Below are 26,583 nucleotides of genomic sequence, written 5' to 3'. Positions count from 1 at the left end.
ATGATTCAAACAACTTGTTGAAACTGATTTTCTGAGACCGACTATTTTCTTCACAGGAACACTGACATCACCTCATGTCAGATATTAATGACTTCACTGCAATTTCCACACTTTCCACCGCACTCTAGGGGGCTGAATTGGTCCATTTGGTGGGATGGTTCTAGCAACCGGTCCTCATGTTTGATGAAAACAGAAAAAGTCATTCTGAAGTAATTTCAGCCACAAATATCAAAAGACAAAATTAAATTCTTAATTTCTGAATACTTTGACAACACTGCTCTCTGCATAAGTAAGAATCTAACTAATTACTTAATCACGCTACTGTTTATGCTTTAGTCTCCTGTGTAATGAATGCTGTGACAGCAATGTGCAAGGTTTACAACTGAGTAGAGTGTTTGGTCCTCTGCTTCGTCACCTGCTAACTAAAAGGTATGCTTGCGTGCTGCGACTTGTGGATAATTGCACTTGTGCTGACAAAGAAGAGAACTCTTGATGTTAGGTCTGTAAAACGAGGGGATTGCAGTTATGAAGCGGATCTGGTCCTGCTGGAGAGGCGCCAGTTTGTCATCTCTTGCTCTCAGCTCACAGCTTCATTACCTTTAGACATAGCTGTTTTCAGACTCCGATCAGCTCCCTCGCCCCACAGTAATTTCTTTAGTTCAGTTCCACTCGTAAAATGCGCCCCCGAGACTGAGTTTGAGACAAAACGAGAGAGATAATTGCTGTAAACTTGGCTCCGACTCTCTACCTAACTGCCCTCTTAGCTTGATGATAAGGAGCAGCTTGCTTGTAGCCCACAATTATAGGCTTAAATATTAAAATGTTTCTGTCAATTACATAATGACATAATTTCACATCTCATTCTGAAGGATGGTGCTCTGATTCCTAATGCGAATGTCCCAAATCCATCAGGACAGGCAAAGGAAGCTGTGTGATACTGCTGTGATATTATCCTGGTGTAGCTGCGATACTTCTGTCATCTAGTTTGCATACACTTAGGGAGACTTCATCTATTCTTTTGACATCTCTTGACAACAGATGGTAGATTCACTTCTAATCAATGTGACACAAAGTCTCCAGGTCTCAATTGTATCAAGAACGAACATACTCAGTTTTTTGGGTTTTTTTTTTGCTGGCTATAAACTGCTGCTTGAACCCACACAGGAATCTGCAGTGAGACATTAAGCAGCAAAGGCAGGACAGACAGGATTTGAAGGCTCTCTGGGTTCTTACAGTGCAGACATCACATGATGAATCAGGCCCAGAATCAGAGAGCAGAAAAATAGTTTTTCATTTCGTTTTCTCTGTAACTTTCTGCTACTAGAGCTCTCCTCTGCAATGCGGCCAGCTGCACGTCTGTCTACAGTTTATCTAAGCAGCTCTGAGGACAGTCCGTGCTCTAGCCGTGTCCACACATGACTGACATGTTCATTAAAGAGATAAAAACTCTTCTTGTTCCCACTTAGCTCTGGTCGGACTCTACTACTGCTACCAGTTAGGGAGCACAGAGTTATTACAGAAGTGTGCACATGTTCTTTTCCTCTTATTTTGACTGCAGCAGTGAAATATTGTTTCTTGGTTATTGCAATGGTCTTGTAGACCAGATGAAGAATGTTTGGACTGCTGATAACATTACTTACAGATATATTGGAAATAATTGGTGTAAACCTTGTTAGGGATACTGATTCACTGTCGTACTTGCTTCTCCATGTGTCTTCATAAGTAAAGACATGGACAAGTGTGTGGAGCTTTTGGGATATCTATTATCGTACCCCCTTCCTAAAGGTCCAGACGCCATCAAATCTCAGCATACGGTTAGGTCCTTAAGTATTTGGACAGCTACACAATTGGCCTCTGTACACCACCACATTGTATTTAAAGTCAAACAGACAATATGTAACTGAAGTGCAGACTCTCAGCTTTTATTTCATTTATAACAAAAGTACTCCATTAGCTGTGGCTCAAATGTAATTGGACATCATTTTAAATGTAAGGATTGCTGAGATGCTTTGCCAGGCTTTTAATGAGAACACCTTCACTTCGTGCATGTTTGTGCGTCTCTACTTTTGGCCGTTGAAGAACATCCCATTTGTTTTCTTTGAGAAGTTCTTGGGTTGCTTTTGCATTACGCTTTGGGTGATGTGCAGATTATTTTGGCTGAATCTGAGCAGAGAGTAGAGCCGTGTACACTTCACAGTTCATCCTTCTGTCAGCAGTCACATCATCAATAAACACTCGTGGCCTGGTTTCACTGGCAGCCTTACATGCCCATACATTAACTCTGGATCACGAGCAGTTTCTCTCCTTCTCTATACTTTTCTCTGTCTATCATTCTGGTACAAGTAAACCTTGGCTTTGTCTCTCAAAAGATTTTCTTCAGGCATGTGCAGGCTCTTTTAGATGTTTTCTGGTGAAATGTAAATGCCCTTCTCATCGTTTAGTGCAACGAGCTGGTTTGCACCTTGTTGTAAACGCCTTGTAATTGCGTTGAGTTGAAGCTGTCTGCAGTTTACATATTTCAATTGGTCTGAAAGATTTCTGATACTACAGCATCTGACCTGTGTCATATTTTCTGTGTATTTGAACAGTTTGAGCCATTTCAAAGCGGATGAGGATGGATGGATGTTCCATCCTCTTTGTCTCTCCTATGGGAGATTACTAAAGGGCGGGTTGATAAGACAGGAAATGTATGCTCATGAGCAGTCGGTGGATGACGTGTCCATAATATCACATTTCTGGGGTTGGTGGTGGCGTCGACCACTGGTGATTGGCAGAGATGGTGTCTCTTCATGACTCATGTTTGGTTTAAGTTTGGGTGGGTTCTATATTTTACTCGCCTGACAGGAGATTGTGACCTGAGGAACAATTAGGTTGATTTTAGTTTTGTACTGCAAAAACCATTCATGTCCTGCCTCTTTTGTTGTGCCATTTTAGATTGCATCTGAAAGAGTTCACTGGGAGTTCAAGTAATGTCTGTGCATGCATGGCTTTTACCTTAAAGATGAGATTTCTAATAGTGTATCTAAAGAGGCCCTTTTAAATGTTTCTGATCAGCTGCTAATATGAAGCTTTCCATGTTGATGAATATGTGTCCTTCCATTGTGGCATAGTTTAAATTCTGTCCATGTTTTATATTTTTCATACTCCATCCTATGTTTTTGTGGCCACAAGCCTGAATATAGCTTTCATATTTATGGTGGGGAAAACAGTAGCATATTACCTTTTTTTCATTCTGCACCCATCACATTACTGTTTAGTGGTATGCTGTAGTAGTTTTGGAAAGTTTTTCTTTTGCTGTGTAATGTTTGAGATAGTTTTTGGGTACTGCCACACATTCACCACAACCAGTTATTGAACTTGTGCTAAAAGGGAAACTGATAAAGATGGTAGTATATAAAGCCCAGTGGATCCCTGTAAGTGATAGTAACATATAAAAATAAATTAGTCTTTCACCCCCCAAGCAAACATGCTAGATATGCACTATTTAAACAAATCTCTTTCTCTTTGGTATCACCTTTTTGGTCATCAGCACATCCTACAGCTATTTTCCTCCAAAGCTCTGTGATACAGTGACCTTTATGTGGACGTAAAGGTCAGCTTGAATACACCACAAAAGGTTGGTCAGGTTTCCCAGAGAGCGGGAGAGCCTGTCATAAACAGCCTTTACGACTGCAAATACCAGATAAGTTATCACTTGTGACGGCTTTACGTTTCAAAGCCCTGAAATATGGTGGATGCGTCAACCTCTTTTAACTGACGCCCTCATCAGTCAGCCTAATGATCGTAACGTTTTGGGGAATTGTGACATTTTAAGAAAAACTCATTTAATGTTTTATCACATTTTCCCATTCTTCTGCAAAGGCAGAAGACAGTTTACCAACTTTGTAAAAAAAAAAATGTTGAACTAATTTAAAAAATGTTTGATGAAAAGCTGTGTTTTTCTGTATTTTTACCCAAGTCTTTTAAAATGTGGTTGAAATCTGTGACACGGTAGAGAAATTTAACTGCTGATTTGTTAAATTTGAGAAGCAGAACACAAACAACTCAATCAAGTCAATCCAAAAATGTTAAATGCAGACTGTACACACTCACTGACCTTGCGTCTAGTACTGGGTTAGAGCCCCATTGTAGACTTCAGAACTGCCTCAGTTCTTTGTGGCACAGATTCAAGAAAGTTCTGGATCATTCCCCAAAGATTTTGGTCCATATTGACACAATAGCATCACGCAGTTGAAGAAGATTTGGACATCCCAAAAGGTGCTCTTTTTTTTTACAATCTAAGCATAGTGAACTCATTTTTGTGTTCAAGAAACCAGTTTGAGATGATTTGAGTTTTGTGACACGGTGCGCTATCCTACTGGAAGCAGGCATCAGAAGATGGTACACTGCAGTCATAAAGGGGGATGGACATGATCAGCAACAATACTCAGGTAGTCTGTGGTGTTTAGACTTTGGTCAGTTGGTACTGAGGAGCTCAGAGTTTGCCAAGGAATTATCCCCAACACCATTACACCACCAGCCTGAATCACTGATTCAAGGGGCACTAACTCCACTGGAGTGGCTCTAGCTCAGGAGGTAGCGCAGATCACCTGCTAATCGGAAGGTTGATGGTTCAATTTGTCTGCATGCCAAATATCCTTGGGCAAGATACTAACACCAAGTTGCTCTTCGATGCATCGATTAGAGTATGAATGAGTATAGGTGTTATATAGAAAGAGCTTAGAAGAAAAGTGCTTGTGTGAACGGTGTAAAGCGCTTTGAGTGCTCAGAAAGCGTAGAAAAGCACTATACAGTGGCCTGCAAAAGTATTCAGCCCCCTTGAACTTTTCTATATTTTGTCACATTACAGCCACAAACATGAATCAAGTTTATTGGAATTCCACGTGAAAGACCGATACAAAGTGGTGCACACGTGAGAAGTGGAACAACAATCATACATGATTCCAAACATTTTTTACAATTAAATAACTGCAAAGTGGGGTGTGTGTAATTATTCAGCCCCCTGAGTCAATACTTTGTAGAACCACCTTTTGCTGCAGTTACAGCTGCCAATCTTTTAGGGTCTGTCTCTACCAGCTTTGCACATCTACAGACTGAAATCCTTTCCCATTCTTCTTCGCAAAACAGCTCCAGCTCAGTCAGATTAGATGGACAGCGTTTGTGAACAGCAGTTTTCAGATCTTGCGACAGATTCTCGATTGGATTTAGACACCAGACAGGTCAGGGATAAAGTTATTGAGAAATTTAAAGCAGGCTTGGGCTACAAAAAGATTTCCCAAGCCTTGAACATCCCACAGAGCACTGCTCAAGCGATCATTCAGAAATGGAAGGAGTATGGCACAACTGTAAACCTACCAAGACAAGGCCGTCCACCTAAACTCACAGGCCGAACAAGGAGAGCGCTGATCAGAAATGCAGCCAAGAGGCCCATGGTGACTCTGGACGAGCCGCAGAGATCTATAGCTCAGGTGGGGGAATCTGTCCATAGGACAACTATTAGTCGTGCACTGCACAAAGTTGGCCTTTGTGGAAGAGTGGCAAGAAGAAAGCCATTGTTAACAGAAAACCATAAGAAGTCCCGTTTGCAGTTTGCCTCAAGCCATGTGGGGGACACAGCAAACATGTGGAAGAAAGTGCTCTGGTCAGATGAGACCAAAATTGAACTTTTTGGCCAAAATGCAAAACGCTATGTGTGGCGGAAAACTGCACATCACTCTGAACACACCATCCCCACTGTCAAATATAATGGTGGCAGCATCGTGCTCTGGGGGAGCTTCTTTTCTGCAGGGACAGGAAAGCTGGTCAAAGTTGATGGGAGGATGGATGGAGCCAAATACAGGGCAATCTTGGAAGAAAACCTCTTGGAGTCTGCGAAAGACTTGAGACTGGGGCGGAGGTTCACCTTGCAGCAGGACAACGACCCTAAACATGAAGCCAGGGCAACAATCACCTTTCTTCCCCATTCTAGTGCTCAGTTTGAACTTCAGCAGGTACTCTAGATCATGTCTACATGCCTGAATGCTTTGGCTTGCTGCCATGTGACTTGCTGGTTAATTATTTGCATTAACAAGCAGCTGAACAGGTCTACCTAACAAATTGGCCAGCGAGTGTATAGTGTGCTAGATTTAGCTTAAAGGCCATTTTCATCTGCACCCCCTGAGCGACAGCTTCTAATGATTCACAGCTTACTAAGAAAAACAGATAACTACTGTGGTAAATTAGAACCTGGCATTTAAAAGCACAAACACAATAAAACACTTCACAAAAAAGCACAACATTAAACAAAATAACAAAACTAGAAGACAAAACAAACCCCCCCACGCACAAAAAAACAATGGTCCTTTCTATCATCAGCAAAGCAAAAAAAAAAAGGAAATTAAACATTTTATCAATGCCAGAAAGTGCTGATGCTGGCCTAAATGTTAGTGTCAACCTTTTAACATGTGGAACTTATTAAACTCACACACGGCTCTTTTCCATTCACTATATTTAATACAGTTATCAGGAATATTGGATTTAAATGAATCTAATGTTACACATGTAATGCACGTCTTGAGCAGCCATTGATGAATTCCAGTTGATATGTCGTTAGTGATTGCTGGGTTTATTTATTTATTTATTACACCAGTCAGTCTCAGGCAGAGTGAAGTGTGACTTCACGCTGCTGCGTTAGCCTCACAAAGGCCATACATGATAATGGAAGGAGTCTGAGACGGTTATAAAACCGAAGAAACATTTTTAACTTAATTCATTTAATGCTTTTTTTTCTTCTGGACTGTGCCTGAAACAAGCACTCATGGAAATTGAGCACTTTGTCTTTTGGCAGAAGCGCCTGCTCTGCTGTGTGTGTGTGTGCGTGTGTGTGTGTGCGCACAGTGGGTGATGACAGAACTGCTTTGAATGGAGTGAAAATATCACAGGCTCATGCATTACATATCACAGATTTCTTACGACACGGCTCAGTGGACGGTGTTTTAAATGGATCTTTTAATGACTGCCCTGTCCATAGAGAATCAGCAGACTCTTAACAAATAATTATTGGGGGGTTTAAGAGGAGAGATGGGATTTTGAGTGCTGCCACTGGAGATGAATGAGGTTGTTTTTTTTTTCGTTTTGGGTTTGTTTGTTTTTACACAATAAATAAAAAATTTGAAATTAGTACTTAAAATTACATTCTTGCCTTTTTTCTGTAATAAGCCGTTATTTGCATTCACAAAACCAACAACATGAAGGGTTTGAGATTAAAATTGAATTGGAAAACGTAATACGCAAACAAACATGTCATAACACTGTATGCTGAAGCGTGGCGTATCTGCTCACTGAACAGCTTTCACGGAGAAAACAATAGATGGGTATTAAAAGAAAAGCCACTCTATCTTCTTTATTCCTTCACGTCTAGAGCACAAACAATCCCGGGTCAAAGGCACGTTTTCACAGATCCCCTTCAGACTGTATCTACTGACAGGCTTTTCAAATGCAGATGAAATTCGTTTGCTCGTCTTTCTTCGCACCCTTATTTCCACTAGTGCATAATCCAAAATGTGTGTCACTTTCAGAGCGTATGGAGATTTAAGCGATTTAAAGGCAGCTCCTTAAAGTCTTCCATTTAAAATTCATTGAAAACAGATTTGAGAGAGATGTGCGCGTGGGGGGGCGGAATCAATTTGAAACGGTTATGAGTTATGAAAACAAATTCCACATTGATTGGCTCTCACACTTATCTTTCCCTGTGTAAACAAATAGTCCACAGGAGGAAAATGCAAATTGCATTAGCCTCAGCGTGGCTGAAGGTCAACATCAGCTGATACAATTATGGGCTGTTTAGGACAGCCATACTGCTTTGGAATAATGAAAGCAGCTATTTAAACATGAACAGCAGCTTTAATATTCCTCCGGTAGGGAAGCAGTTGGTACGGCAAACCCCAAGCTGCACTTGCTCAGACAGAAATATCAGTGCGCTTTCTTTCCTTCTTTCTTGTTAAATTTGAGACATTTTGACTCAAATTTGAAATCCTTGGATTTGTTATGAAAACAAAGACGATTCACGTCATTAATCTGGCCTAAACACGGAGAGATGTATAAAATATCAACTGAATAACAATCAGTGTAACCTTGAATGAATTTTGTATCCTTAGCTATTAAATCCAACTGAAAGGCAACGTTTTAATAATGCAAACATGCTGAAAGTATAAGCAGATTAAATCAATGAGCTCATCCGCTGCATCACTGAGCTGCTTCTTTCTTTTTTTTGTCAGGCTCGAGTCTCCCACACGAACCCTGACCATGGAGGCTCCCAGAGGGGTGGAAGTGAGTGCCGCTGAAGGGTCGCTGAAGGTCAGCGGTCGCAAGGATCTACGGCTAGAGTCCACTGAAGGAGAGGTGAGGAGCATTCGTTTCTATATATGTATATCTATATATTTGTTTTAAATATTCTACCACAAGGCATGTGATATGAAGCAATCAAATGTGACTGAGTAGTTTTAGCTTTAACACAGGAGGAAATAAGAGACTTTTTTTATAGTCTTTCCATTTTCACAGACTTAAAGATCTGTCATTGTTTTTTTAATCATAAATTAAGGAACTCACAAGTCTGGAGTTGATTCCAAGTGTTCAATTTATATTCATGAAAAATGCAAATGCAGTATTTATTCAAGTCAAGAACACCGCTGTCATGATACTCCTGATGTGATATTATTGCGATTTTAAACGTTTTGCTATATGCTGAGTATCACATTAACATATATTGCGATTTATTCCCTTTTTTTTCCAAACTTGGTCAGCATCTCTTTCTTTTATTTTGTAAAGTTCTCGCATTTCTGTCATTTTATTGCAGCAAAATAGAACTGTGAAGCAGACAGACTGACCAACACGGTCATTAACACCCATCAAAATGTTGCATGCACCTGACAGACTGAGCTGTTTGTGCTACATTGTGTTACATTGTGTGCGACTGAATTCAAATGTGTGGGCTGCTGTACTATTAAAGGTATTTTAAGCAGCAGTAGCCAGTCATCGGTGAGATAATGAGCCACATATGAATCCACAGCATGTAATGTCCAGATGTCTCAAGTTAATGCAACCCTTTGCTGTACTCACATTTATGCCTAACCTCTCTGTAGAGCCTGGGTACAGCTGTATCCATCAAAAGGTGTCACACACCTGGGTTCCAGTGCCTTGAGATTGGGGAGGGGAAAATGCTTCTTTTTGTCCTCCACGTAGTTGCACAGCCAGGTGTCCTTGAGTTTCTTGAAAGGCACCTATAAATATTTTCTTAGCTCTGAATTGGGAGGTAGTTTTGTCAGTGGTCCCAGTGTTGGTTGTTTTGTAGAGACAGCAGCCAGCAGTGAGGACAGAAAGTTTGCCAAAGTAAACTGTATGGTGGACCACCACGAAAACGTCTCTAATAATAAACCCAACCAGATACTATTTCACCTTCACAAACATGAACGTTTTCATGAAACTAACAAAGGCAACACGAACAAAGCTAAAGCTATTCAGAGCTCGAGCCAACCGCGAGCTAGGAGCCTCGGTATGAGCAAAGGATCAAGACTGTGATGAGGGGAAATTATGGAGACGAGTGAAAAAAAGAGAAAGGGGCTCATCTGGCGACTTTTTAAAAACACCCTAAAAGTGATGTAAGAACCTGACATTTGTTTTGTCGTGTAAATCTTTTGCTTTTGTTTGAGGTAAATATGTCAGGTAAAGGTGGATGTGCAGCAGCTCCCTTTTAATTAATTATTTGTAGCTGTCTCCAGTGTCAGAGCAGTTTTTCGGTTTCAGTGTGAGAGCACGTGCTGCAAAATCGAATAATTCATTTTAGTTTGAAGAATTTTATAATGTAGAAAATTAGATTTAGCAAAGATCACTATGAGCAGGTCACACATAGAGAATAACCGAAAATTTGCATCAGCCAAGCTAATGTTCATAGTTCTCCCAGAGTATTTTATGACACTCCCGTGTATTATATCCACCTCCTTTGTCCCTCCTTTTTTGTAAATCCAAACTTCTTTTTTTCTACAATGCTGCCATCTGTTTTAAAAACTTCCTCCCGTATGCCGATGTCACTTGGGGAAAAAAAAACACAAGATCACCATCTGTTGAACTGTTAAAGTAATTTCTTTTATTATTCTAGGGCTAAAAAGTTAGTATTGTCTTTGCAGATCATATATTAAAATATCAATATTTGATGGGTCTGTATCAATACAGTATTATCTCTCAAACTATTGCAGTACTCTGGCGTATCAGTACCCTCTGCCCTTGTTACCTGGATGATGGAAAGAGAGGGAAAGCAAGGACTAATTATCCAAAGCAAAGGATTCATTGTGATTGCATGTACGGCTACCTGTGGAGCTAGGTCTGTAGTATTAATTAGCTTCAGCAAGGAGGTTATGTGGTTTGTTTATTTAGTCTGTTTGTTAGCCGGATGACTCAAAAAGTTGAAGATGATTTGCATGAAAACTTGGCCAGAGCCTGGGCTTGGCTCAACTTATTTATTTCAAATTTGTCATTTTACAAACTAGTCTAAATTCAGATATCCTTCTGGATCCAGGAACTCGTGCATGGTGCGGAGGAAATGATCAGCCTTGGCTGGGTTTTTGTAGTCTCTTGTTGTGAATGCTGATAAAAGAAGCAGGCTAAATTCTGGGCCGTGGCTCTACTTCCTGCTCAGATTCAGCCAAGTGCTGTAAAACGAAAAGGACGGTTTTTTACGGTGCAAATGAACAGTGACCTCAAACATCCCAAAACAACCCAAGAGCTTCAGAAGGCAAAGGATATTTAATGCTCTTAAATCGATGAGTCACTTGCTTGATTTTTTAACCCAACCGAGCCAGCTGTTCACTTATCTGAGACAAAAACTGAGCCACGAACGCTGAGACAGAAGGCAGCTGCAGTAAAGGCCTGGCAGCGCATTTAGTGATGTCATTGCTTTCAGACTGCAGGTGGTAACTGACTGCAAACAGTCTGCAACAAAGTCACAATGCAATACTTATATTTATGAGTTTGTCCAGTTGCTTTGAGCCTGTGGATATGGTGGAAATGAAGTCGTTTTACTTTTCTGTTTTTCTTTTTAACATTTGAGCCTGGTGGTGGATGGAAACAGATCTCCAGAGTTCTAATAATGGTCGTTTAGAGAATTGTCAGTCACTAATTGGGAAATCTTGGCAGTCTGTTTAATAGTTGTTGAGCCATTTCAGTCTGAACCAAAGCAGCGACCCACCAACTGACACTCTGCTCCCTTGAGCCACTAGTGTGGCCAAAAAAACAAAAAGAGAGAGAGACCAATTTAATGTTCCAGGCCACCTTCACTGCTGATCTAACTCATCAGATCAGGACTGCTGTATCTCACTCCACCTGCTACTGTATTTACTGATTGTGCCACAGTCATTTATCAGTTCCAGTTGGTACTATATCACTCCAGGACACCCCTGACAGTGTTATTTGAATGACTTCCAGCTTGTCTCCAACGTTGTGTCCTTCCAGATACTTTTAGATGCCAACGCCGTTCAGTTTGGAGGCCTCCCGCTCGGCACCTACACAGCGTCGCCCAGGCAGGCCTCGCAGGAGCAGACCGTGTACGAGGTGTGCGTTTGTCCCAGTGGCAAGATCTACCTCTCTCCCGCAGAGAGCAGCTCCACCTGCCAGGCCATGAGCAACATCTGCCTCTGGAGCTGACCTGGGAGCAGCGGCGGTTGAGCGGTGACAGTTAGAACATCTGCTCTGGAGCTGCAGAGAGCGGGATGGGTCTCTCCGATGGTACAAATGACAGAGTGGGACACTGAGATGGAGCTGGTAAGAGAGACTGCAGTCAGGTCAGCACAGAAGCATCCAGTGCGTTGAAGGAGGTCAGGACTCTTCCACCAGTGGAAGTCGCGGCGGCTCTCTGAAATCAGGAATATCCCACACGGAGAGGAGAGCCTCCATCTCCTTATTAGATTCAGAGGACACGACTTTTATTTTTCTACTCCAGGTTAAGTGCTGGCAGGCAGTGACTGTTTTTATGATAAGGAAGAAGAGGAGAGGTGGGGATGGATGAAACACAGGTGCCTTCAGCTTTAAATGGCTTCATTCTAAAACTGTCTGTGCAGCTGGAGTCAGACATTAGCTGTAATGGTAGAAAGTGGAGTAAGCACAATGATGTTTTTCCCTCTAAAAATCCCATAGACTGAATATAAAAGATGGACATAATCACTGCAAAGCCGCTAACAGGTGTGTGAAGCCTTGAGTGTAGCTTTTTGATGGTCACATCTTTGTTAGATCTAACAAACTGAGCAACACTGCACAAACACACATGAAAAACTTGCTAACTACACGCATTACCCAGTTTGTCCTTGATGGCACCAATGGTGACGTTTGTTAAAGTAGCCCTGAAAATACTGATTGAGCCCAAAACATGACAGAAAGTGGTTTATTGTGTTCATGAAGAGAGAAGTAGGATCATTTTCTCATACAGTCGAGCTTCTTTCGCAACAAGATGAGTCGCCCTCTGCTGGTCATTAAAGAAAATGCAGGTTGATCCATGTTTTATATGCAGTCTATGAAAAAATTTAGATTGTTTTTGTTTTTGAATGATCTCAATAGGTGTGTGTTTGTTTTCTACTCTGTCAGAGGCTGTGTATTAAACTTGTTTCTGTGTGGCACTCATCGTTCTTGACATTTAACTATTCCCCGAGGTTCAGGTGGACAGATTTCCAAAGACTTCGCTCTCTAAGATAACTGTGACATGACGTACTACAACTTTAGCTGGAAGACTGTCTCATTGAGAGTACACGTTTGGAGCGTATATCACATATTATGTGATATTCATTGTGTTGAAAATGAAGTTTAGCTGAATTGAGGATAACTTAAACTATAAAGAATGAACATCATGTGATCAAAAGCTCCAGAACAGCAGGTCAGTGGACCTTGTGGTAAGTGTTTCTTTGACATTTGTTCAATGAGAGGGGAAAGTCCCCCGATTCTCGAGTAATACAGCGCCACCAGTAGGGCAGAAGTTGAAAGTGCATTTAAGTCGTACTTCACAAAAAAATTAGGTGTGGTTGGATAACTTGCATCAAGCCCATTTCAAAGCACCCTATTAAGTCAGTTTCTGCCATACTGAATGTTGTTAAAGCATTTAATACACCGGGCACGTTTGTCATTTTCCCCAAGTCAGCACCAAAGAAGGCACAGACCATCTTCAGATTAAGCCTCACAAAAGCTGAAATTAGTGGCAAAGTTGACAAACAAGCAAAGCCGTGTACCATCAAAGCTGCGATTAGTCTAAACTAAACTCCAGACAAATGCACGTTGGGTGACTTAGTGAATCTAAATTTGCTGTAGACGTGAGTGTGGATGGTTGTGTGTCTCTCTGTGTGTTTGCCCTCTAAGACAAACTGGTGACCTGCTCAAGGCGTGCCCCACCTTTCCTGCTATGACAGCTGGGATAGTCTCCAGCTTCCTGCGACCTTAAATTAAACAAGTGTTTAAGAACGTGGATGGATGGAAATATATTTAATAGTCATCTCAAGGTATTTTATATAATGCATGCTGTACACCTTAACTGATATTCACTATCTTGCTTCTTCTTTTTAGGTCTTGAGGCTCAGCTGGTACTCCAGCCTCCTCTTTCATACTGGTGGATGCTGTAGGTAATACTCAAGTACTACCAGACTTACAAAACTCCAAACTAACCCTTTAAGTTGCCGTGCACGTGTCATCTGTGTGGCCACTGCAGCTTTGTCCCACAGGGTGTGTGGCAATGACATGTGACAGACGAAAACCTAAATCATATTATTACATTTAATTTAAACATACCTGTTTATTTAAGGTCAGCAAATGACTTGCAGAGTGTATTTAGGTTCTCTTCTCTCATGTGAAATATCTCTGGCTGAAGAAAACGAAAAGCCAGAGAAAGACACATGTTATCCACCGGTACTTTCATAGCTGTGATCCTTAAGCTTCTCTGCAAGTATCAGAATTCTTTCTGAATACATTTCTGCTGTCTGTTGCATCGCAGCTCTTTAACATTTTAGCCACATTTTCTTGCAGAAGGTTTGTGCATTTTCCACTCTGCATGAGAGACTATAGGGGCTTGTGTTATAGGGTGATGTCATGGTGCAAAGCCTCTATAGATTGGACGAATTACACCCACAAAAATGCATAACGGCGCTGCAGGTTGATACGCTCATTTTCCAAACCCCACCCGGTTAATCGGAGCCAGCCTAGAGTTTTATTCTTATAAATTGAGAGACAAAAAGGGAAGATTTTGGAGCACTTAAGATGACACATCCAGTGAAGGGGGGAGGAAAAAAACGCCCTGCTTTTCCAGCCTGTGGCCTGGAGAGGAATGAACAGCAGTCTGAAAAAGCAGCAGAAACGATTCAAACCTGCCTTTTAACAGACGCCGCTACCTCTCTTTTTCATAATTCTCTCTGCCCGTAATGTTCGTCGTGCATGGGAGCAGGAGCATTATAAAACCTTTTTTCTCTGCCACAGGCAGTCTGAACAGAAGAGGCAGAGGAGAGTGTTTAAGGAGCAGGGTTAAGAGCTGATATTATCGAGCCCGCTGCTGTACATTCACGGCTGGGTGCATTTCACACGTTTTCTGCCTCTAATTAGGTCCAAAGTTGCCATCAAGGAACCCGATTGGTGTCGCAGGAACTCTGTGGCTGCTGTATTTTAAAGTCTCGCTTTTCAAGAGGGGCTCTGCGGCAAGCAGGTAGTTAGACGATTCACACAATTAACACCGCAGGCCCCTTCAGAAGTCGCATCAAATCTCCAAACTAATAACTCGCTCCCCTCCACCTGTAAGAATACATAAACCCCGTATGAAGGGAGTAGGGTGCCAGGTGAGAGGAAATCTGTTCACATTGGGGAGTTGAGTGTTTTCGCTCCCGGCTAAAGACGGCCTCTTTGCATTTGTGATCATGCTGAAGCATTCATTTGACTCAAACACGCACCATATGCTTAAGACCTCTGAGAGTATCCCTGCTTTGGATTCACACCTTCATATGCATATCAGTTAAGAAGCTCAGTGTGAATATTTGTTTCTGATCCCTAAGGGAGGGGGAGGCTTGATTGTTTGGCGTGCCGAGCCAGAAAAAGTTCAGATTTTGTGCTTCTGTTCAGATCTGTCCAATTCATACACCTGTTCAGAGCTTTTGCTGATGAGATGCCATGTTGTTAAAATGCCAGCTTTTTTTCTTCGTCTTCTTCGTGCACGTGGCTCTCTATTCACAGGTTGAACGCATCTTGCCAAGCTTTCTGTTTCACTCCTGTCTTTGAGTAAAATATTAAGCACACTCGTAGCACGATGCGATAGATTTGTAGAGCACTATACCTGCAGTCACCCACGTAACAAAATGACTCAAAATTGAGGCTGCAAAGAAAAGTCAGTAACACAAAACCGTGGTGTTTATTAGAGTGGGTGTGTATTAATGTTTCCAGTGGAGAAAGCATGTTTAATGATGGCAAATGTTGAAGCTGCTGTAGCTCCAGGTGCTACAAAGGAGGTGTGTGGTCCATGATTGTAACTCCATGTGCCATAAGGGTGAATTTATAAAATATAATTTGTCAGGATTTATTTCAAGGCTGGAACACCATTTACTTCTGGCTCACATTTTCATTCGCTTGATTTTGCTGCCATCTATTGGCTGATATAGGTCTCACATTTACAGCTCCCTGTTCAAAGCTGGATTACTGCCTGAACACAAAGGGCACATGTCCCGAGAGCCACTCCCACAGTTTACTGAGAGCTAATTATTTTTGATTTAGTTTACTGTAGACATATGCACTGATCACATATATTTAATTACGTAAGTCCTGCTCTAAATGTTCATCAAGAGCTCATCAAGTTTGACATTTACCTACGTCCACACACCAGCGCAGTTTTCAAGAAAAATATAAATTAGTCTTCAATCCAGACGTAATTGTTTTCATCCCTTTTCTTTTACTTATCCTCATCAGGGTCATGGGCAGGCTGGGGCCTATCCCAGCTACCACAAGTGGGATACACCCTGGGCAGAAACGTGGATTTCAGTATTCTGATTTACCAAGATTTCTGCATCTCCTGGAATGGGCTCCATACAATTTTGGCACTTTGACTCATGTTTAGGGATGAACTGATCATGTTGGTCAAAGCGTCAGGTGACTTCACAGCAAAACAAAAGTTTAAGGCCGATTATGACAAAAGTTCAAGACATGAGCCAACAGGGTGAGTGGGTGCCCCATCACCATGGTGGTTAGCACTGTTGCCTCACAGCAAGGTCTTGGGTTTGAATCCACTGGCTGATGAGTTTGCATGCTCTCCCCGTGTCTGGGTTGGTCTCTCATGACACTTAAGACTTCCTCCCAAAGTTCAAAAGTATGCAGGTGTAGCCTACCTCTCACCTCACAGCAGCAACAGTCTTCAGCACAACTACAACCCTGTATGGGATAACTGGAAGAAGACTGCTTTGACTCTTTAGTTGTCTCTACTTATGAGTTTGAAAAATGACATTTTGCTCTGATTTTGGTGTTCCACCGTTTTTCTTGTGTGTACCCGCTGTAAGGAAATCTTTTTAGCGAGATATTTTTCTGTTTCATTTTCACCTGTTTGGATTGCAGATGGTGTGATTTGTGTAAACAATGCCCTTCTGTAGGGGGGAGCTGGAATAGCCGTAAATGTGATGTCAAGATCAAGACCTGATTCACACAGATCTGGTCCACTTCTACACTTTCAATCACATCTGTAACAGGACACCCCACTACAAGCTTTCTCTAGAAAGGTCCATCTATGCCCCATGAAGTTAGTTCATATCTTTAAAAAAAAAAAGAAAAAGAAAGAAAAGGATGATGCAGGAGTCCAGAGTATAAAGAAACTTTAATTGTTGGATTAAGAACAACCTTCACAATTTGAGGACTTATATATTTTAAAAAAGAAATGTGCAATGGCCTTTCAACCCTTGAGGTTTTTCATTTAAGACACGTTTCAGGTAAAAATAAACTAGGAGCACTGAAACCGCATAATGCTTGTGTTATACAGCTGTATTAAGCGTATAAGAATTATGGATGACCATAATGACTACAGATAATTTTGGAAAACCAGCTGACCACATGTTTAGGCTCTATATATTATTTAAGTATTTCGACATAAAACTTTAGGGATTCCTGCTGCTTAACATGTTTAAAAGAAATTATGTAATACTGTATTTGATGACCAATGTTACTTGCATCACTCAAAAATTGTCCACGGAACAACTTTTTAATTAACACTCAAATTTACTTATTTACTCAAACAGACTGGTGTGCTTAGCTGTAAGCCTGCTCTGCAGTCTTAGACTAATCCGCAGACTTTAAATAAACAAATATGTAAATTATATACTGTTTTTTTCTGAATACTAACATTTAAAATACATACCCAACCCTTCCATGTAAATTGTCAGACTGAAAATTTTGGCAACATGAAGCGTTTGTTAACATCTGGATTCATCACCTTACAATAACACGATATTTTCAGACATAACTTACCAGGTAATTTTACATAAAGCTATTACATCAGGAGAACCTGTAGATACTGTTGATTAGTCTGTACTGGACAAGAAGTATTTATTGAAAACAACATTCAGGCCAAGTAGCAGCTGGGTCTTCATTCAGTAGTCCCCTCTGTGGTCGGGGATGGGTTTCTAAGGACGTACTGTCCTTTGGCTTTTCTCGTTATGCCTGCAATAAAAACAAAACTACATTTTAGGTATGAGTCACTTAAATTTAGCAGTTTAAACACATAATCGCATTATAATCCTGCTATTTATGTGTTGGATAATTAAATAGCTTGCTCCTTTATGCCAGGGAATAAAGTTTTGAACTATTCCTTTAAACTCTTGGCCCATTTTCACACATTAAGTCTCATCCTGGCAAGATGGTGTCCCCAGGTGTCCTTTTCTTATGTAGCTTTCAGCAGGACACTTCCAGTAATCAGACTGACACTGACACTCTCTCACTACTTAAAGTACTCTGTTTGGTTCAGGTGAGAGAGCTGCCCGGGTAGAGCGAGCAGGAGGCAGCACAGTCAGAGCTGTGAAGTCTGGTATGAAAGGACTCACCTCACGTTCTAATCTGGCAGGTCATCAGCTCTCAGGGCAGATCTGGAAATACCCAAGCCTGCAGGAATCCTGTCCGGATACCTGACAGCGAGCTTGTTGTGATTCAGCTCAAAGCCCTGACGAGTGAACACAATACTAGTTTAGTGGGTGGAGGAGTAACCTGGGCACGTGACAAAGTATTCACCAAAATCACAGAGAGACGCGTGACCGTGTGATAAGAGTTACACATCAACAACACATTCACAGCATGATCCAGACAGTTTCAGACGACTCAAACAAAAACTAGACAGACACAAGTGTAGAAAAAAACTGGCCTAAGGAGATTAGGAAAGGGGGCACACATAAAGACGAACCCCTAAAATGCAAAATTCAGGGCTTGAAGCAGGGCAGATTTCTGACCCTGGAGATTGATGCACTTCTTTGCCTGCAGTCTGAATTTTTATTATTCATATTTAGTTGAATAGATAAATGACAAATTAAAACTCCTTTCATAAATTCAAGGGCTTTTGTAGCTTCGGTGTCTCAGGGAGTTAAAATTTAATGATACATTAAAGAATCTAAAGCGGCCCCGCTTCCTGGATTTCCGCCAGAGAGCCATCCTGCAAATTACAACAGCGACTGCCTCTCTGCAACTTCACAAACAGTACTATGGAATTACAACACAGTACCACAATAAAGGATGCACTTACATGAAAACGTCGGATTGCTTCATCACAATGTTCTTGTTTTGTATAGTTAACAAAGGCACATCGTTTGGCAGTCAAAACCTTGACGCTATAGACGACCCCGACCCTGCAGGACAGGAGTGTGTAAAAAAACAAAACAAAGTTACCATAAAAAGTGTCTCACTACACTACAGAGCTATTTACTTTTATTACATAACAAACCCTAGAACTCCACTACAGGCTCTTACTTGTTAAACAGGTTTGCAAGCATGGAGTCGGTTACTGGGAAATTCAGGTTTCCCACCCAAACTGGAAACAGCTCCCTGTTGAAAGAAGACACCATTTAAAAAACAATATACGACCTATGCACAAGGTCTGTTTTGGGGATAGCTATACAATAATTTATAATATGCATAGTAAACAGTTAAAAAAAAAAAAAGCCTAATGACTTTCTGCTCTAATGATTTCCTGGGATACACCGTCTAATTAAAGGTGAAAGAATACCAATAAAGTACCTTGTCTGTTGACTAATTAAATTTTGCAATTACAAAAACCGATTGAGAATCAGTTGTTTTTTTTATATTAACCTTCCTGTCTCGCCACATATACCCACACTGCTTCTGCTTCATGTAATCAATCCACCTGTTTACACTAGCTGTGGATGAAGTGGTGGTTATGAAGTTTGAGGCTGTGCCATTTGAGGTCATTATTATCCAATTGGAAACCAGTAAATCAGCAATAGTAACACAAAGGGCCATTTTTGAGCTAAAATATCAAACTCCGCTTTTGTTTTTTAGGCATAGATTCAATCCAAGTAGGGCTGCCACAAACAATTTTGATAGTCGACTAGTCACCGATTATTTTTGCGATTAGTCGACTAATCAGATCACGTACGTACTGATTAGTCGCTGTACGTTTTACGTCCATTGGATGTAAAACGTACAGCTTATTGCACCAGCAGCATCTGCTCTTATATAACTATCATTAGCTTACAGCTTTAAGTGTTTAAGGTCTGTGCTAACTAAAAATAAAGACAAGATGATAGTTTATTGAAGTTTAATGAAATTTGCAGATTGTTTCGGTGAAGTTTAATAAACTCCTTGCTATCTAAAATATAACAGGACACCGGAGTATATTCTGGAGCATCTCACACTTCTGATAATCAGCTGTCTGCTTGACGTTTATTCAGCTGTGTAAAAACTATAACTTTAATCTCAGCCAAACCGATTTACTCAGGAACAAATAAAATACTAAAAAAGCCAAACAATAACATTTTTAAGTTATCTAAGTGACTTATATATGTTTAACCTGAGTAGCGAAAGACGGCGGTGGGTTTGAAAACAATTAGCTGGGAGTCCGGTGCTCTCACGGACTCTAGTCAGCCTAGCCCCCGGCTAGCTATCGAGCTAGTGGGTAACAGACGTCTCCGAAAACGTCGGCGCACTTTTGAAAATATGTGGTGTCCTGATAAACTGAGCAGATATTTGAGGTTTACACAGCTACATTCTCGCCTGCAAATATGTTAAACGTTTATTTTGTGACCCAGAAAGAATAATAAGAGTAAAGTTAAAACTAACTAGCTGCCGCCATTGTTGGAAACTGAGCTATGAATTCTGGGACACAGCTTCTTCTTCTTCTGGGTTTAACGGCAGCTGGCATCCTTGTACATGCAGTGCTGCCATCTTCTGTTTCAGTCCGTTATTACACTCTTAAATCCTACTACTTATTCCTGCGTCTTTTGTGATCTTACAAAGCTTCAAACGACGCGTCGACTATTAAATTAGTCGTTGACGATTTTGATAGTCGACGTAATCGTGACTAGTCGACTCATCGTGGCAGCCCTAAATCCAAGCTGAGTGAGTGGCGTGCTTACGGTGTTCTCTCGCTTCATTAGTGGTGCCGCACGGGAACAGTAAGCAGAGAAATTAAAGGGCTCCTGGTGTACAACCTCAATCCCACATTGTTACTTCTGCACAGTTATATTAGACTACATTTACTCCAAGAATTAATCGGTTGTGAAATCAAAACTAATGTATTTTGAGAACTTTAAGCCAAGAGTCCAGTCTGGATTTTTTTCCCCCCACCATCACTTCAAAAGATCCTTCAATGTCCACTATAAACATTATCATGTTAAAAATGCAACATCTCAACCTTCCACGTAAGCACCCTGCGGTGAGAGTGAATCAGTACTCACAGTGATGGTCGATTAACGCCGTTGCTGGCCTTCATGGGCTGAGTAAGAATAGGCTTTGATTGACTCTGAGCAGCAGATGTATTCTGGACTGCGCCCAAAGGTTTGTTCATAAGTGTTTTTTTCAGCGCATCCTTGGACTGAGCAGGACGCACAGCGGCAGCAGGTGCAGCGATTGTGTTGGCTGAAAGGATTGGAGACACTCCAGTGACATTTGCTACTTGAACAGGTGGGAGAGAGCCGTTCGGAAGAGCTCCTGCACACAAAGATCAGCAATTAAACTGGATAAAAATACACAGTTAAACACATTTCGTCAGTTTAAGCCTAATATACAAGTGATACTCTCTGTGGATAATACACAGGTGGGCTACAAGAACAAAAGACTTATTTCCACAACTGCGTGGAGTGAGAAACTCACCTGGTCGATCGTTTAACTTAGACAGCACTTCTAGTGCTTTTTTAACCGTCCCATGAATTATTAAAGCATTTGAGCTCTGCTCTCGAGTAAAACCGAACTCCTGAAGCAAAACAGAAACACACAGTAAGAAGCACATTCAAAAAAAAAAAAAAAAAAAAAAAAAAAAAAAAAAAAGGCTCAGTCTTCATTTTCCCAACTTTCCCTCACAGCTGAAACCTCGAGCTGCAGGCCATTTTTCTCATCTCAACTATGAACATGTTAGCACTGTTTCTGGTTGGATTCAAGTACACAATGTAGTTACATGCATGTAGTGTGACTGCACCACTAAGCGCAGCTGCTACATACCATTAGCTGTGTTATCTGCACACGCATCAGCTCCTGCGCAGCTTCTGCACACGAACTGTCCAGTTTGAGAACTTCCGTGAAGGCCAGGGCAGCTTCCTCATACCTCTGAAACATTACGGACAGCAAGAGCTTCAATTCAAAGTAAACCTGGGTTCAGATCAATTTGTTGCTTCACTAATTGGCCTAATTGCTGTCAGAACACTGAGTCAGAAAAAGTCTAATGCTTCTTTCTCAATAGTATCTACTCGACTCGACTGTTTCAGTTGCTCTCTGTTACAGTTGAGGATCACCTCAATGTGTGTGGGGTTGTTATAGCAACACGGCTGATGTCATCTGTATGTGAGGCGATAGTATACGGCTTTTTAAACGGACTTTGTGGAGCCATTTCCCTCATTGACAGGTTTCAGAACTGGCGCTCTCATGACTCATCAAGTGACGTGACTGACTGGCCAATCAGTGGCACGCGATCTCTTCAGGTCACATTCTCAGATTGACTCAGCTCACTTGGAACCCCGACCGAGTAGGAAAAAAAGTTCCTGGTTCCAGGTATTACTACGTAATGGAAAACCCTGAAAACTGAGTTGAACTGAGCCGAGTTGGTCTTAGGGGAAAATAATGTGAACCTGTGCAACAACTGCAGTGATGCTGCAAACAAGGCGACATTGTCAAAGTCGCTGTAACCTGAACTGTAAACATTACAACCACTGACGGGTCACATCCAGTATGTGCCGCTACACAGCCGACTGCAGCTGCATCAACAAGTTAAGACTAAGCTAACTTCCCTGTGACCAGCACTCAAATGTATGTCCCTTTATAATGTTTCTCATTGGTTGGAAAAATGTGTTGCTACTTTGGTTAAAGAGTGCTTTGTAACAAAGGACACTGTTGCACAAGAGTCTGCTCTTAAAATCAGAAACACACAGCATATTAAACATGACATGTGAGGGTTGTTAAGATTAGATAAAAGCTTTATTTTTACCTTTAGACCAGCCAGAGCTCTTCCCTTCCTATACAGGCCTTTATCCCAACCTGGACATATGCCAAGCGACAACTCTGCATCCATTAACGCCTTCTCGTATTCTTGCAACTTCTCAAAACAGAAGGACCGATTTCCAAATAGCCTGCGACAGATGCAAAGATGGCATTAAAGCTAGTGGTGCAAGTGAAATCACTGCTGTTACTTAAAGTGAGATGTTCTTACTTAAACTCTTTAGGGTTGTGCTTAATTGCATCTGTGAAATACTTCACAGCCATATTAAAGTCTCCAGCACTCGCATGCTTATTTCCAATGACTAGGGGAAAAAAAAAAGGAAGATAAATATTTATTTTACGTATTCTTTAAAAGTCAAATCACCTCACTGAGAATTTATGTGAATGAATAATGACGAAACTTACCGGCAAGCTCTGTGCTTATTTTTACATGGTCTTCAAAGGAGGGAACGCTGGACGCAGCAGAGTCCTGCGTAGACAGCAAGAACAGAGTTTCAACCTTTAACGTGCACCAAAAGACACAATACAGCAGGTTTTACAGCTTTGTGGTCATTCTCCAGCGTTTCCTTCATCACTGCTGTTTTATCTAAGATGTTTAACTAACAGATGTGCACACATTTCATTTCTCTGCGGTGAGTTTCACACACCCACACATTTTCGTTTTGACATCTTAGTGAGGACATTTAATTGACATAATGCTTACCTAACCCTTAGCCTAAACCTAACCATAACCTAAATGTAGCCCTGACACTAAAACCACATTTTGAGTCTCAAAACTTCCTTCAAACCCGTGAGGAGAGGCACTTCTGTCCTCACATGTGACTGTTGGTCCACACAAATATAGTAAAATTCCAATTTTTGGTCCCAACAAAGACGTCTAAACGGGTACAAACACACACAAGTAAGAAGGAGGAAAAGCGTAGTTTCCATCTCCTACTTAACTCACTCGTATGGAGGAAACACTGCATCAATCTGATCTGTATGCGAGCTTCTTCACCTTCTTTGCAGCCTCCCGTTCTTCATGTGATTTTTCGGGGACTGTTTTGTATTCTTCTTTTTCTGGCATCTTCCTTTTCTCCTTCTTCTCCAGTTTGGGCTTCTGCTCCAGTTTATGCATGGCTATAAGAGCAGCTTTTCTCACAAAACTACTCGTCATATCAAGTTCCTTAAAAAGAGACGAGAAAAAAAATGTAATTGATGAACAGAAAGTGATATAATTTACAGCCAAATCTTATGCGATCATCTTTTCCTGTATTCAGTAAATTGGATTAAAAGAACAGTATCAGGTTAATGGCACTTTACACCATCAGGCATCAATCAGTGGTTCATTTTGAGAATGATATCCACTCTTAAAAGTGCTACCTCTGAGTCGCCTGAGTCGTTCTTGGAGTTGCCGTCTTCATCACTGGAAACGTCGCTACTGTCACTGCTGTCTGTATCTTTGGCTGAGGCCTGCGGTTTAACACTAGTATTGTTATTGGCTCTGTGTTCATCATTAACAGCTTCACCCTCCTCTGCATCATCTTTTCCCTGTAAAGCACAGAAGACAAGTTTGTGAAATAAGAGGACCGTTTCTTTTTTCGAAACGTGTTGCATAAAACAATCATCACCTCCTCGTTTTTTTCAGGGTTCAGCTTGTCCTTCTCCAGCTTCTCGAGACGTTTCCTTTCCTTCTGTTTCTGATCAACAAACACCCGCAGTGAACATTACTCACACGAGCTGACATTTATTACCAATCACTTCATATTCAAGAAAGCAGGATTTACCCGTTTCTTAAGCCGCTTCTTCTCAGCTTTGTCTTTCATTTTTTTAGATTCTTCTAATAATCTGGCTTTTCTCTCAGCATCCTAAAGAAGCAGATTTGAATCATTTAGAGTCTGCAGCACAACTTCACATCAAAAAGAAAACGGTAAAACTAAACACTTACGTGCTCCTTTGTCTGAAATCTTAAAGGGGACGGGCAAGAAGAATTACGGGCTGAAGGGTATACAGGCTGATATACAGCGCTGGATGACCTCAGGCGGTTTGCAGGGTATCCATGGAAATCATGACTCCAACTACCGGTAACATAATCATCATTGCCTGGGTCGTCTAGATCGTCATCGTAGTCAATACCTGTAGGAACAACAACAAGTTTCATACAGTCACACAAATAAAGACCGACACACTCAAATGTGCACAGCAGACATGTTGCACAATATCTCCTTACCAAGAAGGCCACATCTTATTATTCTTTGCATATGAGGACGTCCTTCAAACATCCCTAAAACAGTTCTCTAAACAGGAGGGAGAGAGACAAAGAGATTTGAAAAGTATTCACAAACAGTCACGTACAGTCCTCGCTCGCAGCCTCTCCAGCCTTGAATTCTTACCCACATTCCACCTACATCTGGATCCCAGTATGATAAGTGTGGAGTATTCCCACAGCTGCTGAAAAACTGCACCACTGCCACTACTCAGCATGCCTCTGAGCTCCAGTAAGAATGCTGGCACTGAAAAGCACCATGTCCAAGAGTTTCACTTTCCTTTATCCAGAAGCTCTGAGTCACTGGATCAGCAGGCAAGCCCCTTTCTCTGGTCTTGCACTATAATAAATACACGTGAATGCAACAACAAAGCAGCCTGCATCTAATTTGGGGATGTGGAGCATATTCTCATACTGAATACTATCGTTTATTTTAGTCAGACTTATAGAAGAATCACTATAAGAGCTGTAATGTTGAGCACAAATGCAAATAGAAGGTTGGTGGGGCAACAACATGCCACTTAATGAAGAAATGTCACTAACCCAACAGATACGAAGACGGCACTTTTCCTTAGAATAATCCACGGACTGGTTTAGGATTTGTTATGGAGTCAATATATTATATTCGGAGCAGAAATGTCCAATTAAGACCACTTTGCACGTACAATACGAGATTATTACCTCAAATATCCGCCTCACTGTCACGCAAAAAAGCAAAGCGTGGTTTGTAATTCCTTGTAGACGGATTACTAATATCACTGTTTTCTAAACCATTTCACAGACATCCTGCTCACTGGTAAAACTGTGTTTAGATTTCCGTAAGAAGCAGCTGTGCACGTACAGCGTTTCTCTGAATACAGGATATGTACAGGAAGTGACACGGCGCAGTGTTTACATGTTTCCATTCAGCAAATTAGACTGTGCTGCTTTTACGGCCAACCTGCGAGGAACCCATTGATGATCTTAACACCTTACCCATCCGGTCCCCAGACCCATAAACTCCCCCCACGAAGTAAGAGCCAACACGCGGGGAGCTTTTCCACAAAGCGTAAGCTAACGCGCGCGTAAACTTTAAGGAAGAGAGCATACTTACGAACATATGAGGATCCGGAATCTCTGCAAAACCAAACAAAAGAACAAAGAGCAATATAAATACAGTCGGTTCAATAACCAGGCTTTGGCTCCTCTCTACACAAACATGACTCCTACAAGCGAGCTAGCTTCGTAGCCACGTTAGCCAACAACTTTTTAAAAGACACAAAAAGCGCTTTCTTACCCTCCTCTTCTCTATAAATCTCCATGTTTACTAATATAAGTCCTGTCACGGCTTTACACACTCTCACGACGCAGTTAATTTCACCCTAAGTTTCATTACTAATGCTAATGTTAGCAGCCTCTAACTTTTGCTGCCAACATACTGGCGCGCTCCCTCTCGATCACTTTCAACATCGCGTGAACGCACACGAGCGCACGGGCGGGACTTGGCTTTTATTGAACGCATGCGCGCCGTCTTCCTGCCCCCTTCCCGGACACATGGATGACCTTTTGTTGTTTATTTGCAATAAAAATGTAAATGTAGTGGGTCTGTTTCAGTCCTTGAACCTGCAGATGTGTCTGCTAGCTCTGCAAAGCCTACTTTGGTATGGAATTTGGTAGGAATTAACAGCATT

At 41.4% G+C, this 26,583-nt stretch overlaps 2 protein-coding genes across 3 annotated transcripts in view; one reads left to right on the top strand and one right to left on the bottom strand.

The window, feature by feature from the left end:
* The window catches only part of LOC147335847 (zeta-sarcoglycan-like), a 56,038-nt gene extending 43,381 nt beyond the window's left edge, over positions 1–12,657 (top strand). Inside the window, exons 7-8 of one of the 2 annotated variants that reach the window (XM_086282734.1) lie at positions 8,256–8,379; positions 11,482–12,657. In XM_086282734.1, the coding sequence (XP_086138860.1) occupies positions 8,256–8,379; positions 11,482–11,673 (316 nt within the window). In that variant the 3' untranslated portion in view covers positions 11,674–12,657. The remainder of the gene's footprint in view (positions 1–8,255; positions 8,380–11,481) is intronic. The other variant, XM_086282744.1, reaches the window with a different exon arrangement.
* A 4,164-nt stretch (positions 12,658–16,821) lies between these two features.
* On the bottom strand, positions 16,822–26,360 carry LOC147335846 (uncharacterized). The gene is made up of 18 exons (XM_086282724.1): positions 26,190–26,360; positions 26,007–26,029; positions 24,878–24,944; positions 24,596–24,783; positions 24,435–24,515; positions 24,279–24,347; positions 24,031–24,198; positions 23,666–23,833; positions 23,074–23,137; positions 22,880–22,970; positions 22,658–22,799; positions 21,679–21,783; positions 21,334–21,433; positions 20,919–21,171; positions 18,973–19,047; positions 18,749–18,851; positions 18,060–18,175; positions 16,822–17,679 (listed from the first exon to the last, which is right to left on the bottom strand). The coding sequence occupies exons 1-17, from the start codon at positions 26,212–26,214 to the stop codon at positions 18,068–18,070; spliced, it is 1,830 nt and encodes a 609-aa protein (XP_086138850.1). The 5' UTR covers positions 26,215–26,360; the 3' UTR covers positions 16,822–17,679; positions 18,060–18,067.
* Positions 26,361–26,583: the final 223 nt, after the last annotated feature.

Source organism: Aulonocara sp. 'chitande type north' Nkhata Bay, linkage group LG3, assembly GCF_057382095.1.
Source record: "Aulonocara sp. 'chitande type north' Nkhata Bay isolate Kocher_YH1m ecotype deep benthic linkage group LG3, A_spYH_male_GT1.1, whole genome shotgun sequence".
NCBI classification, from domain to species: Eukaryota; Metazoa; Chordata; class Actinopteri; order Cichliformes; family Cichlidae; genus Aulonocara; species Aulonocara sp. 'chitande type north' Nkhata Bay.
Note: the sequence above shows the minus strand (reverse complement) of the source record. Positions and strands in the feature narration are given on the sequence as shown.